Source organism: Equus asinus, chromosome 19 (genome assembly GCF_041296235.1).
Source record: "Equus asinus isolate D_3611 breed Donkey chromosome 19, EquAss-T2T_v2, whole genome shotgun sequence".
Classification (NCBI taxonomy): domain Eukaryota; kingdom Metazoa; phylum Chordata; class Mammalia; order Perissodactyla; family Equidae; genus Equus; species Equus asinus.
In genome coordinates, this window is record NC_091808.1 from 5,901,623 (window position 1) to 5,917,697 (window position 16,075).

General features: G+C 46.2%; 1 protein-coding gene across 14 annotated transcripts in view; it reads right to left on the reverse strand.

Annotated features, from left to right (window-relative positions):
* The window catches only part of AGAP1 (ArfGAP with GTPase domain, ankyrin repeat and PH domain 1), a 559,975-nt gene that overhangs the window by 315,831 nt on the left and 228,069 nt on the right, over positions 1–16,075 (reverse strand). For all 14 annotated transcript variants that reach the window (XM_044751550.2, XM_044751551.2, XM_070489343.1 and 11 more), the window contains 2 exons: positions 15,737–15,878; positions 10,586–10,720 (listed from right to left, as the gene is read on the reverse strand). In XM_044751550.2, coding sequence (XP_044607485.1) covers positions 10,586–10,720; positions 15,737–15,878 — 277 coding nt within the window. The remainder of the gene's footprint in view (positions 1–10,585; positions 10,721–15,736; positions 15,879–16,075) is intronic.

The following is a 16,075-nucleotide window of genomic DNA, read 5'->3' on the forward strand; positions in this document are numbered from 1 at the left end:
GGCAGCCACCACGGACTTGCTCCATGACCGGGGGGCAGGCAGGCCTTTTCTGGAACTATTTCTGTGCGTGGAAATGAGGGGTGGGTCTAAAGGGCTTCTGGGACCCTTCAGAGCGCTAACATGACATCAGCTAATGGGCAGGGCCAACCTCAAGGCAATGGAAGTGTTCTCTTTGCTTTCTTCAAAGGTGCTTCGTTCCAGGTACTTCTCTCTAAGGTGACATAAGGCAGTTTGCTGACAACCCTGCTCGCTGGAAGGTCGGAGCTGCACAGGGATCTCGGGACCAGTCTCTGGGCCGTATGCCCTCTGGGGAGCTGAGATGCTCCGGCCTCAGAGAGCTCACCTGAGACACTGGAGAGGACACATCTGCAAGAGCAGCAAGGACCATCGGCTCCCCACATGTCACCAACATGCCAGATCTTTTCCTGCCCAGAGACGGACTGCTGTCTCTTAACAGACAACTGATCACAGCAAGCGAGCTTATTTTCATACTAGGGGACAGATTCATTGAAAATAATATTTGAAACAAACTAGAAGTTATGATTATTTTCTGCCTACAAAAGACAAAAGTTTTTAAAATGAAAATATCCAGTGTGGCCAGGTTGCAGAGAAAGGACACCTGCTGGAGGAAATGTGAATGGGTACAGACTCCCCAAAGGGCTAGTGGACAACAAGGACCAAGAGTGTAAAGCTACGCAAGTCACTGACCCACAGTCTCAATTCTAGAGGTGTAGCCTAAAAAAGTGACAGATGGAGACACAGAGTTAGGTAAAGAGCCATCCACCGAAGCACTGATGCCAAAACAAATTAATTAAAAGGTGGAAAAAAACCCTCTACACGTCCAATAGAGGATTGGGCCAAAGGAGTTGTTACATTCACTCAATGGAATGCAATGCAAAAATTAGAAATTATATCATAGAAAAAGTACTTATGTGAAAAAGCAGGCTGTAAAAAACTACAGTGTCCAATAACCCATTTTTTCCAATACACGGGCAGGCACACACACACACCAGGCCTCACAATGATAGCACCTGGGTGGTGGTGTTATGGGCGGTTTTTATTTCCATTATTTTATATCCTTTAAAAATCACCTCTCTCTTTTCTTTGGCAAATCTCACAAAATGCAACTTACTCATCTAAGTTTTTACAGTCTATTCTTCTTTTAGGGAAACACGTTTGCAATCCACTCTTCACAGCATGCTTTTCCCTAAACCGGGAAAGATCAACAGGCTGTTAGGGTACCAGCCCCCTCTTCACAATGGCTCTACACTAAATACACAAACTAAACCAGATTCTAGAGCCCAGCCTGGGGGATGCCCACCACCTGCTGCAAGCCGGACTCCCTCACGCACTCTTGGAGCCAATGCCTGGCCAGGCGCACCCCACAAGTAGCATGCAAAAATCTCAACATGCATGGGGTAAAGCTACCCTTTCTTGCACCAAAGAATTTCACAACTTAAAAAGTCGACCTCCTGGAGGATTCCTTTTCCTTCTCTTTCATGAACTGAACTTATTTGGTGCTGCTAAACTAGTAAGCGGTAGATAGTTCCTCAGTGAGTGAGGGTTACTCAAAATATGGCTAAGTCCATATTCTCTAAGGGTAAAAAAATGTAATAAAATAAATAGACTTCAAAATAACTTGGAAACATCAGCTACAGATCGCAGCAGTGTCTGACTCTCCTAGTTAATGTTTTCACATTCTTTTGATCAGCGATGCCACGGAGGGTTAAATAGGTCAAAAAGTACATCACCATTTAATCATTTTAAAAAACATTAGAAAGAGCAGAATGCCATGGCATTATGAACAGATTATGAACAAAAATAAAAGCCATTTGTATGCATTAATGATACATCAAGCTAATTCAAGCTGGCTAAAGTCATTAAGAAGAATCCTGGGGCAAAACACAGCTACGATGCCACAGTGCAGAAAAGTATTAAAATAACCATTTTCTATGTCATAGATAAAACTAATTCTATGAGCAAAAGACAGGAGTCTTAACACGAAAATCAAAATAGAGAGCATTTACTAATGGTGTGTTTAATGAGCTCATGTCGGCAGCGTGAGAGTTAATTCAGACATCTCTGTGAACATAGCTGAACATCGGTGCCCGCTGAACGTTTCTAATAAGAGCACAGCACGAAAAATTCCAGACTTAGGGTAAGAAACTGCCAGAAAACATCAAGCCTCTATTGACACAATATTCCACAACATGATGAAATACAAGATTATTTGTTGTCTCTCATTTGTGATAACATCAATCTCGAGAAAGACTTGAAGAGGACTTCTTCCTACGTTATTTCTGAAAGAATCAAAATGCCTTTATTCGTAAAGGCTCCTTCTACCCACACCATAAGCTAGGTAAAGAATTATCAAGTTTCATTCCTGACTCGATGTTGAGGCCAGCAGCTGCCGCCTGTGGAGTATGGACCACGCTGATCACTGAGATTATTTCCCCCCTACCTAAAAAGTTCCATTTTGGATAGGTGATTTTAAGTAAAGTATTCTAAGGAGATAATTCCTCTTCAAAAGTCCAACTTCTCAGTCCAGTGAACAGTTCAATGGACAAGAAATAAACTCTTCAACGGGGCAACTTCTAGACAGAGAGACTCTGAACAAGAAAGAGGCTGATTTCATACTTGTGACAAAATAATGATAATATTTTTAAATGCTTGGATTATTCCAGGATCATCACCTCAAACGCATCCTCAAATTAGTCCTGAAGATGTTTGGTGGAGCCATCCTAACTTAACACACCTCCTATTTGTTGAAAGCACTGGGGGGCTGGCCCCGTGGCTGAGTGGTTACGTTCACACGCTCTGCTTCCGTGGCCCAGGGGTTCACCGGCTCAGATCCTGGGCACGGACATGGCACTCGTCAGGCCACGTTGAGGCGGCATCCCACATGCCACAGCTAGAAGGACCCACAACTAAGAATATACAACTATGTACTGGGGGGATTTGGGAAGAAAAAAGCAGGGGAAAAAAAAAAAAGAAAGATTGGCAACAGTTGTTAGCTCAGGTGCCAATCTTAAAAAAAAAAAAAGAAAGCGTTGGAAAGTTTTGGTCCCAATTATGGGCTGGATGCTGGGTTCATTTGTAACTCATGCGTCGACAGCTTCCCAACTGTAAGGATTTTTCAACTCAAACTAATTGTTTTCCTAAAAATATTAACTTTAAAGTTTTTTTTGTCTTTCTTCTTTTTTTTTTTTTTTTTTTAACCTCTGGAAACATGGCTTACTACACCCAAAGTTGGTGGCTGAGTTTTGATATTCAGTTTGTGAAGTAACCCTGCTCCAGAGAAAGCTGCTTCGGTTAAGAAATTAACTGAAATTGAAAATGAATACACAAGTGGTATTGACAATGTCATCTTTTATAAAAATAATCACTATAAATCATTTATGCACTTTGTGCAAATATGAACCAGGGCTACAGCAGAAACAGGAAGACCCACCCAAACCTACACATCCTTCTTCATTCTACACACACGGGCCCCCTCCACCTGCTGGCGCAAAGTCTACTCAATGTGAACACCAGGCAGGTGCCTTTTCAATAAAGTGAGAGATGATAAACCATGGGCCAGACGTGGCCCTATGGGAAGCTACTTGCAGATTCTAATTTACATGGGATTAGACCACGTCAGAAGCTACCAGGTAGCGACAGCCAGTGGCACTTGAGGTTAATGAGGATAGCAGGACAGCCGTCAAACAGGATCCAGACCACCTTTTAAGACACAGCCAATTACCTTTAGAGGAACTTGACGAATGTTTTCCTTTTCTTTTTCCCCCTCCTTCAGCATCACCACATATGTGCTACTTAAGCCTTACGTAGGTCACTTTATGTCATACTTGTCCTTAGAAAGTTTTAAAATATTAAATGCCTTTAATAAAGTGTGATTTAGGCAGCTGGACCTTTTTTTCCACCATCTTAACACAAGCTAACGGCCCATCTGTCTTCGGAAGTTTTGCACGTACAACTTTTCAATGCAGAGAGGGCAGGGAGCACGTGCTGGGGATGCAGGAGAGTGTGGACATGGCGACAGGGATGGGCACCGCTGGACAGTGAAAACTCAGGGTGGAAAAAGGACATGGTGGCCTGACCTGACACCAGCCGAAGGATGTGACTTTAGGAAGCCAACATCTCAGAGATTGTGGCTCCCAGCTGTAAATCCAGCCTAAAAAGATCTTCTGTCTTCTATCATAAGCCCTTACACTGCAATATGAGTCACTATTACAAATGATAATGAGGCATATACCAACAGACACCTAATGGCTCATTAGTTCACCTGTTCAATATATACTAAATGCCAAAGGTACACACATATTTATGGCTTGCGTTTTGGTTTTTTTGAGGAAGATTAGTCCTGAGCTAACATCCACTGCCAACCGTCCTCATTTTGCTGAGGAAGACTGGCCCTGAGCTAACATCTGTGCCCATCTTCCTCTACTTTAGCTGTGGGACACCTGCCTCAGCATGGCTTGATAAGCAGTGTGTATGTCTGCACCCAGGATCCCAACTGGCAAATCTGGGGCCACCGAAGCAGACCATGCGAACTTAACTGCTATGCCACTGGGCCAGGCCCTATATGTCTTGCTTTTAAATGTGGGAAAATCTTATTTTGGAAAGCACTCCTTTGGGAAAAAAAAAATAAGCATCAAAATAAATCAGCTTCTATCTATTCTCTAACATAATAAAGGAAGGAGAAAAACAAATAATAAAATTGGCCATTCCAACAATGAAAATTAAGCTGGTTCCAGGAAATAACAGAATAGGCCTGACTGACATCTCCTTTAACACCACAAACAAAAGACTGTGGTGTCAGCAAAACCAAACAGCACAAGATGCAGCAGCACACAGGAGGAAGGTCCCAGAAGATGCTCACACTTAATGATGCTCTAACACATGCAATTAGGTTGCACAAACTGGGCTCATTAACACAGCTACTCTTGTTCTGGACGCTCCCGTAATTAGCACCAAGCAGCGGCAGACGCCTAGTGTGAAATGGGGTTCTTTGTGCATCAGGATTTAAACCTTTGGAAGCAAAGGATGCAGAGCAAACCGCATAACCTTGGGCAAGTCATGCCAGCTCTCCCGACTTAGCCCGTAGCATGGGTTATCCATGCCCCGGTGAGCCATCCCCAGGCAGGGGTGAAAACTGAGGGTAATAGCTTCTAGGAAAGCGCTTTCCAGAATGCTGACTGCAACACAAATGTAAAGAGCTGGCGTGACGGTGTTGAAAGATTGACATGGATCTTCCTGGAAGGGGGACCACTCCATCAGACGAAGGCCCATCCACCAGGACAATACACAGATGCATGTGACTAGGGGAAGCCCTGGGAAGCAATGAGGTTGTAGCAACACCAGCAACTGGCACACAGAACCCTTTACATGCTATTGCCCAGCTTTTCTACCCACACGCACCTAAAACTGAATTGTTTCTTTTAATATAAATAACGCAGGTTTACCAGAAAAGGAAAGGTCTTCGTATGAGATCACTAAACTACCCAGTTACCCTTGACAAACAACAGTGACAAAAGGCAGCAGACTTGAGGAGAGTTAAATTACAGATTACCATTTGTCCGCTTATCTAGATCTTGCTTTCTGTGCCTCTGGACCTGGCCTAACAATTATTGTCAGAGCAAAATTCTGCATGCTGGTTTTCCTACCGTCCTAGGAACATAAGCTGAAGAAGGCAAGAAGTTAAAGCTCTAGTGGGGAGCATGTCTTAATACGTATAACAGGATGCTTTGAATCGGAATTTAACAAATGACTACAATTTTAGAATATACGTGCAAGAACATTAAATTCCGCATACAAAACAACTGATGTTGGGATGCATAATAAACAACTCACATATAAAACGATTCAGATAAATCTCTGTCAGCTCATTCCAGGAGACAGAGGGGGAAGGAGACAGGGCTAGCGCATAGAGTAGCTTCCATAAGGGAAAAGTAAAACAATTTTTTGGTACCACCATCTGGCTCTACTCTTCATTCTGTATGAAGGGAAACGACTCTTCTTTGGGTATCAGAGATCTTTAAAGTATCCCAAACAAGTCAGATAGCAAAATCATAAAACATACCCCCCAAACTTAGGGAGTCTATTGGCTCTATTCCATAAGATGCCAAAACAAACACACACCCGATTCTCCCTCGTTCTCGGGTTGGATAAGGTAACTATACAGTGACGCACATCATACTGCTCACGGTACGTCCATCACACACCACTGTCACTGGAGGCAAAACAAGCTGCAAACACAGACACTCCACGTAAGTGAGAAACCCAAACGTGTCTGAAGAGACTAAAACTCTCAATTTCCAAAAACCCCACTGCAGGGAACTTTTTAAAAGCCCGAATGCTCCATCGTCAAGACTGGGGGCAGGGCCACTTTCTTGCTCCCAAGATGGCGCACGTACCACTCCGAGCAACCCTTTCACCACCTACGCACAAAAGACTTTTCACTACCTCTAGGCACTGCTTGGTCTTCCAGGGAAGAATTTATTTTTGTCGCCAAGACATAATTATTTTAGGTTATCTCTGAACATGTAGGTTGAACAATCCCGCCACCAACACTATCGCCCTTGACCTGCCCAGAAACTGGACTCAAACGCCATGGAAGACATGCCCACCCAAGGGCTTCCGCCACTCCGAGTTGGTTCCTTTACAAAGACTGAAAGAAACTTTCTTATAAAAAACTCACAGCACCAGGGAAACAATGTCTGCAGAGAATGAACTGAAGTTTTCTGTAATCCTGTATCTTCACATATTCAGGCCCTAAGAAGGCAAATGACCTGGGACTTTCAAAAAAATTTAATGCCAAACACGGAACTCACAATTATAATGTTAAAAATGCAAATACCTGTCGTTCATCTCCCAGACACAACGAGCAGCAAACAGAACTGCACAGAATCGGACAGACTGAGGGATACAGAGGGCGGGCCCCGTGTAGCCCACAGTTGCCTCAATTCCCCGCGTCCAGCCTTTGGAGCCCCTGAAATCTCTGCCCGGCTCTTCTGGGAATCCGGACAAGCAGATGGGTAGGCACGTCCCAAGTCAGATTCAGCTGCCAAGATTAAGGAGAAACAGTGCATTCATTCTCAAAAGGTGAGTCTGGGAGCCCAGATGGTTCTGCTCCCCGAGCCATATAACTCAGCAGCGGAAAATGATCCCAGACTGCCCAGAAGGGGCAATAGAAAGCCACCTGGTCCATCCCACTTCTCCTTCTCCAGCCTTAGGCAAGATGCAAGCTTACGTCTCTGGGTGACTGGTCCATGTTCATCCTCCCTACTGGACTTCACTTCCCAAGGCAGGGGCTCCCTACTGCATCTCTACTCCTAACCAGGGGCACGGCGTGTGGAAGGCTGGTGCTTGAATGAAGGAATGAGTGAATGAATGAACCAACCTCCTTCCCTGCCTCCTGATACTGCTGATGCCCAGAAAGCACGTCTCTCCTGAATGACCTTCCAAAAGCCATTCGGCACCTACACCAACGAGAGAAAAGTAAACAGACATTCTGTTCCTCCATTAATTTCCACAATCTGTCTCCTGTTTCAGGACACTAAGAAGTCACAAGTTGAAGAAGAAAAGCCTCAAGTCCATGGTCTCTTAAGAAAATAAAGTTGGGTGGGCAGCCAGCCAACGAGGAGCTTGGAGGGGCAGGTGGAAGTCAGAGCTAGTCTAATACACCTGGGCTGTTTTCTTTAACTGATAAGCTAAATGGTACCTAGAAATGATACTTTTTCTTTACTTTCTCTTTCTACAACGCAGAGACATAAAAAGTATATAAATAAGAGTAAGCTGTGAGGCACGGAGGAGCAGCAAAAGTCAACAGAGAACTCCAAATCAACCGAGGCCGTGGGTGGCAGTGGACCTGCGTGCTGGACGTGCCCACTGCCCAGCCTCCCCAGGTAAGCGGACAGGCCCCAGATGGCTTCCGTTCTCATGACAAAATGGTTCACTCTAGGCTCCTGGTCCCAAGACAGGGGTCCAATCCAGGGGGAGTGCCTTTGGTCAAGTTACGAAACTTTTCTGAACCTCGATTTCTTTAACTCTAAACTTAACAAGTTTTTCTTCCACGAAGATTAAAATGGATTGTTACTGTGAATGATTTCTAAATACCGAGCAGAGTCTCCACTCGTTAGCACCTGCTTTCACCACTAACAATTAAAGGGTTTATAATTTAACAAACAAAAATATATACCATACAATTACCCTCTAAAATAGGGAGAGTAAACCCAACTTTATTTTGAAAGCTTATCTTCATTATAAATAAAAACGTTTAAGAATGAAATCACAGAAATCATAAGATCCTGGGTATAATTTCCTTTCCAGACTGTGCAATCCAAATATTTAAAAGGGATGTATTACTTCTAAAATAAGAAATAATGAAATGTAGTAAAATCTCTGAAGCCTGTGAAAACTCACATGAAGAGTATAACGCGCTTCCCCAGTCAGAGCCTTGTTTGAGGAGGTACCAGGAGAGCTATCACGGCCACAGAACCAGTTTAACATTTCAAAATATGACACTGGGAGAGACCCCCGTTCTCCCCTCGCCGGCTGCAGCCGGATGATGCCACTGAAGCTCTCCCAGCACACAGGCCCGTCCACGGCCTCGCACCTTCTGGACGCCGGGCAGGGAAGCACCACAATCTTGGCATCCGTCAGTAGGAATTAATTCTTAGGATTATCACCTATGAGCTCATTTCCTCATAGCTAGTCCAGGTTTGCTAACCACGATAAACGCACAAGGAAAGCGATGATTGCAGAATAAACTCATCCATGCAACTCAATCCCGACCATCTGCCTCAGGGAGGTAAACGGGCAGACGGCGACCACTTCAGGCTCTGCAGGCCATGAGGGCTCTGGCCCCGTGACTCCGCTCTGCAGTGACAACCACAAGCAGCCCAGCCCGCATTGCCTGTGGCCTATAAACGGCACGGCTATGCTCCAAAAAAGGCCACTTACAACAACAGGCAGTGGGCCCTATTCTGGGGACCCTTCATCTAAATCCCTCACTTGAACATTCACAGGGTTATTCACACAGCTGTTCCACGGCAAACAGTGACCGTGCCCTGTTAGAACCCTGGAGAATTTCACGTGCTCCCTTCCCTAAGTCTTCATGGTCTCACGAACATCCAAGGAGCTAGGACCACTGGCCCAGCACGTGCCCCGCACAGGTTTTAAATGGGGTTTGCTACCCAGCAGTATGTGGGTATCACCCGAGGAGGCCCCCTGACTGTGAGAGGAAGGAAGAAGGGGATGCAGACCCCAGGGCTTTTGCACTGTTTCTTGGTGAAATCCTGAGCTTCTTCGGAATTGTCATTGGGAAAGGTAGCAAGAAATATGAGGTATAAAGAACTAAATAGGATAATGTGCTGAAAAACAGAAGGCTGATAATTATCTGTGAGGCCGCTAAGAGGAAAGAGATGAAAAGCTTAGAAAAGGACCCGGCTGTTAAGGAAAAGGGAAGAAAATGCAAAGCTTGAAAATGGAACCATCTTTGACATTTAATAAAATGAGGCAAGTGTGGAATTCCCACAATTTCATCTGAGAACTAATCTGGACATTTACAAGAAAAGCATGCACTGCCCGGTGTGGGGAAGTACCAAGAGCAATCCTATAATGAATACGTTTACCAGTATCAACAAATGGTCATCAGGGCTGGTGCCCAGCAAGGCCCCAATAACGTCGTCGGCCGTCTCTGAAGAGACCAGGCATGGCCACCCTGCTCTGCCCCCAACCCCCTTGGCACCAGAGCAGGGGGATGCAAAGGTGGGTCTAAACCAGATTTTACCAGAAGGGGAGGGGGCCTAGGATTTAATTCCCATGACTCCCACCGGAAACAGGAGCATCCTTCTCCAGTCTTCAACGCTGAAAGGGTCCCTTCACCCCGGACCCTCCTGACCCCTCCAGGCTACAGACCATGCCTCCCTCCCACCATCTCCACCTGTCCCTCTCCCCTCTCCCAATCCGACACTGGCACGACAATCACGTATGTGAATGCTTATCCCCCCGTAGAACCTTCTGCTCCCCCAGGAGAACTTCCTGTCTGATGCTCCTGGAGATGGACAATCATTAATAAATGCAACGACAGAGAAACGACTCCTAAATGCTGGTGTGCTTACTCTCAGCCATGAGTCCTAAAATGTGGTTATTTTTGGCCAAACTTGACTCTCTCTCTCTTTTTCAGTTTATTCTTCTCAAAGCCTAATGTGAAATATTTAAACCGTTTTTTAAGGATGGGCTTGAATTAAGAATGAGCCCCTACAGTGAGGAAGAAAGTGGTCCATGTGTAACTTTGATAGTTCATGTGCATAAATAAATAGCTGGAGAAATTTTTCAACCTGTACCCAAAAGGGCCACATGATGTGACACACAGCATTCGCTGTAGGACTGTTTTAGGATAAAAGCTCACTGTGTTTTCTGAACACGCCACTTTAACCAGCACAGAACCGAGAGTCACTCTTGAATGTAGCACTCGGATTCATGGTAACACCCACGCATCGAAGGACGAGTTTCCGTCGTCCGTGGGGACGAGTGACCTGCTATAGGGCAAAGGGATGCTGTTTGCGCAGCAGCGAGTATTTACCGTCCTGAAAGACCCTCTCCACGTTCAGCCCGTATGTGGCACACGTCTCGTAGTATGTGCACCTCTTCAGGTCGCTGGAGAGCTTCCGCGCCCTGGCGTCGTCGATGACCCGTGGGTTGGTGGAACTTATGGCATCTGGAGCAGACGAACAGAGAGTAGCAACACGGTGACCACAAGCAGCTCTGACCACCTCCCACAGCCGAAGTCCCCAAGCAGCTCAAAAGCTGCACCTTACTCAGCAGGGACGTAATGCTCCTAAGAACCCGGCGTTTTTAAAACAGAGCTGACCCCAAAATAATAACCTCAGACCCGAGACTAGTCATTCATTAGAAGCCTGTCTCAGAGGATCCTGCTTCTGAAAGTGAAATAAAAGCACGTCCAGGAAGACCAGAAGGAAAGAGTGAGAGTTAAATGCGGCTCCAGAGAAAAATATTTTAAAAAAGAAAAAAAAAACCCCACAGTCACTACTTGCAGGGGACCTTCTCTGCAGAAAGCACCCCTCTAAATGCATTCAGTACACAGTCGTGCGCCACTTAACGACGGGGATCTGCTCTGAGAAGCGCACTGTTAGGCGAGTTCGTCATCGTGCAAACATCACAGAGTGTATTTACACAAAGCAAGGTGGCAGAGCCCGCTACACACCTAGGCTGTATCATGCTAATCTTACGGGACCACCACCGTCTATGTGGCTCCGTCCTTGACTCAAACATCGTTATGTGGCTCAGGACTGTATTAGCATCGTTCCTCCAGGTGTGCCCATTCGCCCACTCAGAACAGGTCCACGGAGCCCCCTTAGGTGTCTGCTCCTGTTCTAGGCACAGGGATACCCAGCGAACAGAACAGACACAAGTCTGCACTCCCACGGAGGGGATATTCTAGTCGGCCAGGGAGGGAGGCAGAAAATAAATAAGAACGAAATGAGCGAGGACTAGAATGCAGGATGGCGACAGGAGCCGAGTCAGGTGGGGAAGGACGTAGGAGGTCAGTGGACTCAGTGTCCTTCTCAGGGAAGCCTCACCTGCAGGAGGCGGTGTGACCAGCCACTACCTGGGGGCGGGGAGCAGCCAAGTACTTGGTGTGTCTAAAGGAGACCAAAGGGCGAGGGCAGGAGGAGGAGGGGAGGCACTGGAGACCACAAGCACAGGTGTACGAGCCACCTTAGGTCTTATCAGAACCACTCCAGGGCACAGATGGCTTAGATGGGAGGGCAGGGGATAACCCCCACCCTCCAGGATCTGTGCACAGATGGGAGCGTTAGAGCAGCAAAACAGAGATGTTGGGCACCAGCAAACACACTCCTAAAGAAAATTCAGGGGCTGCCCTGTGGCCAAGTGGTTAAAGTTCTGCATGCTCCACTTCAGTGGCCCTGGTTTGCAGGTTTGGATCCTGGGTGTGGACCTACACCACTTGTCAGCCATGCTGTGGTGGCAACCCACATATAAAGTGGAGCAAGACTGGCACAATTGTTAGCTCGGGGCTAATCTTCCTCACCAAAAAAAAAAAAAAAAAAAAAAGGAAGAAAATTCAGCATTTTTGAGCTCAGTGTACACAATGCCCCCATGCTGTCCATTCCGTTACTACTGAGTTACTGAGCACCCCCACGTGCCTGGCTCACAGGAACAGACAAAGGGCCAGGATGTTAGTGGCCACTGTGCCATATGTGAGACAAAAGGCACTTTTCAGTGACTTTTTTTCTAAAGTGAAATTTTCTCAGAGGATCCAAAGGCTCCTTTGCTACAGAAAATACTCTTTAAGCAAAATCCACCAACAGAATTTTCTCTACTAGTCGAAGAAACAGCATAAGTTATACAAGATAGTGACAACCTTTTGAATTTTCTTTGCACAAGAAGTGCATTTGATATGCTATTTTTTGAAGTATGAAAAATGGCATCTGGAGAAAACAATTTATTCACTTTTTCCCTCTTTTCCTTTCCTGGTTCCCTGCTTTTTTTAGCTCTATGGAATAGGTTTGAACTGATGGTTCTTAATTACTCTAAGGGAAACTAACTCTGTGACTCAGGACCCCTTTCACTGACAGTGACCTGTGCCGCCTCAATAGATGTTCCAGAACATTCCTTCAAAGAAAACCTCATCCTGTCTTGTCTTACAGATTAATAAATATGAATTGGATCTCACAATACTTAAGGAAAAGAAGCATTTTTTAAAGGTATAAACATCTTTCAAAAAAATAGTAAGAAAGAAGTTAGAAATCCATTATTTTTCAATGCTCCAGTGTAATTTGGAACTTACAGGCCACCAAGAGTCAAGGCAGCTTAAAATTTCTCCTGACCTGGGCCCAACAATTCCTCAGCCCCTCCTTTCTGGGTGGGATGCCCACTCCGCTTCTGTCTCGTCTCGACTTCCCAGATGCACCGTCACGTCACAGACAAGGACCTGCTCCCCTTCACTCTGCATCTCTGTGCAACACGAGCCTCGTTTCCATTCTCCCTGTAACTCTGCATCTTTTTATAGCTCGTGCTTCTCCCTCAAATCAACTTAATCTGCAAGCCTTTAAAACAGAACCTGTTGAACAAACATTTCATAATCGCCTCATTCAGAAGTGTCTCATCCACGCAGCTCCCTGACTGAACCCGGGAAGAGAAGACACCTCGCAGACTCGCCCTTCCCACCCGGGGCGAGGCTGCACCACACGCCAGGGAGCCTCACGGAGTGAGCTTAATTCTTCTTCTTCTTCTTTCCCATCCCCTCACCTCCCACCTGGAGGCCACCAACACCAACCAGCTGGGAGGGAAATTTCAGATTCCTTCCCTGGAGACCTGAGCTGCCTTTTGTCTCTCTGACGTCCCATGAAGTTCGTGCAAAAGCAGGACAACACGCAGGCTTCACAAAAGTGAGTCTGCAAGCAGTTAACAGGCACCTGAGAGTGGAACCCTCTAGAAGCCCAGACTCATGCCACCTTCTTGCCACAGGAGCCTGGAGGGTGCTCCAGGAATCAGAGGTCTCATTAAGGACCCAGAGCATCCCCCAGATGAGGTTCCTAATTGATAGCACTCCTGTCCTGTTCGTTTGGGGCGTGGCCTCATTGACGTATGAACAGTGTCTGACAAGTGAAGGGGAGGAGACAGCCAACAAGTCCTCCTCGATCCGTGCTCCCTGGTTCAGGTGCTCCTCACCTGTGACCTTATCAGACACACAGCACTCAGTCAACAAACACTTCTCCAATTAGTGGGAATAAATGGGGGTAGGGTCTTCCACTCAGGGACCACGTCAGGGCCCCCCAGCAACTCTATGGAGCCGTGCACAGGCCTCCTCCAGACACACAGACCATCCCGGTGGGAGGCACGGATGGGCCCTCCTTCAGTTGGGGCAGAAACACAAGAGAGCAGCACTAACCTCCAAGGACTGGAGCAGAGGGAGACACGCGTCTGGCATCCCAAGCAGGACCTCAGTAAGACTGGCCGTATACTGAAACGTAAGGAGCAAAAGCAACCACTTGCCCGACACTTAGTGCCCACGGATGCTCTAAGCGCCTTACAGGGATTCCTCAGTCTGAGCCCCACCAGAGCCCAGGGGGCAGCAGTCAAGGCCACACAGCCAGACACTCCACTCCACGCTCTCCTACCAGACCCACAGGTGTGTAAAATCAAACTTAACCTTCTGGCCTAGACTGAAAACTTACCCGCCGTGAATCACAGTGAGTCCACAGCGAAAAGGCATTCTGAGTCCTAGACACAAGCCCGTGGACTCGGGCAGCCGGTAAGGAGATGCCCACTCACAGTCTCTGACTGTGCTCGGAAATACCCAGGGCAGGTGTGCAGGAAGAGGAGCTGACTGGAACCGAATGGTTTCAATTTCAAGGTAGCATTATGCAGGGTCTGCTTGAGATGGGCTACCCACCATAAAACATCATTTAGTTATGAATTTTCAAGACAGCAACCCAATTATGTCAATTCCGTCTATTAAAACAAGAACCAAGCGCTTTCTGCGGGCGCGCGCTGGTTTCCCGGTGACCACTAGAGGGCGCTGTAGGCATAAAGAAGCTCCTCTTTGCTTTTACTCTCTTATCTCCCTCTCGCTCTGAAGGTTTGTTATGAGACCACTGGCCATTACAGGTTTGCTAAAAAAAATGGGGGATGCTCTCCATGAAAACCCAACTCCAGCATTTTACATCCAGCACGCCAAGAAAAACGTTTTGAGCTTACTGCAAGTTGCTTTATTTCTCTAGCACACATCCCCACTCCATGGTTGGGGCTCGTCTTGCTGCCAAAGCTGCCAATGACCCTGGCTGAGCTCCTCTGCTCTACCAGACCTGGTATGATGCCTGCAGCTAACCATTCCTCTTGTTCAACCCAGCTAATTTCCTTTGGAAAAGTCTTACATCAGGACGTGGGAGGGCATACCAGAGGTGCTAACTCTAAAGGAATAAACAAAAAACAGTATAGGAACCATAAAAAACAAAAGGATAATCCAGTTTTTCTTAACAGGATTATTTTTTAGTTACCCATATTTCTGACTAAGCCGTTTTAAAGTTAACCTTCTTCTGATGTTTAAAAACATTCTGTGTGGCCTCTTAGTTAAGACCCCCATGCTAGACAGCTGCGTATCGATGAATCTGTGATCAAAAACAAGGACACTTCAAATGATGCCACTTTACTCAGAGACCAAGTTTTAAGTGACCTAGAAGAAAAGAGGAAATGTGCCCGTATGATGAGATGATTCTATCCTCTCTGAGGGATCTGCTGGATTAAAAATAAGATGCAGATCCTAGGACATTAACAAATAGAGCAGAATAAAACAAAACTGTGCTACATATCAGAAATCAGGATTATTTTAAAGGTGCACCAAAACTTCAAATAACCTTTCAGACTGCTTATAAATTGTTTTACAATACAGAGAGAATTAAGATATCCTAATATAGAAAAGAACAGAAAATAGGCTTTATTTTGGGGGATGCGTATATGTTTTGTTTTGAGGCTTCTGAGTAAGCGATTTCTCCAAAGAATCAAATGAGGAAATGTGACAATTTCAGTGTCATGGATTCTCAACCATAGAAAGTGAGCCTTCAGTAGGAAATTATTTCCTCTTTAAGCCATTTACAAATTCCTGCATGCCGAAAATACAGACCAAGAATCCACTTACAGCTCAACTCTGGGATCCTTTACACACCACCTGTACGCGGACATCACTCACCCTGGGTTCCCACTAGAACCAGAGGGATCTCGCTCGTGTTCCGATAGTTGGCCATCCTGCTGTAGTAGTGGTAAACGGTCTGGAAACTTATCTCATCCTCCAAGCTGAAGACAAATATAACAGCGTCCACCCACATGGCAAACTAGGGAGAAAAGAGGGAGGAGAGAGGAAGCAGTTGAGAAGGCTCACGGGGAGACGGGGTTGAACAGCATCACAGCATCCTCGTGAGCACAGGACGTGCGGCCGGCACAGCGCACCAGCACCTCCCTCCGTCAGGCCGAGTCCCACGTCTGACTTTGGATGTCACCAACACCCTCCTCATCCTGAGCACAACACGCC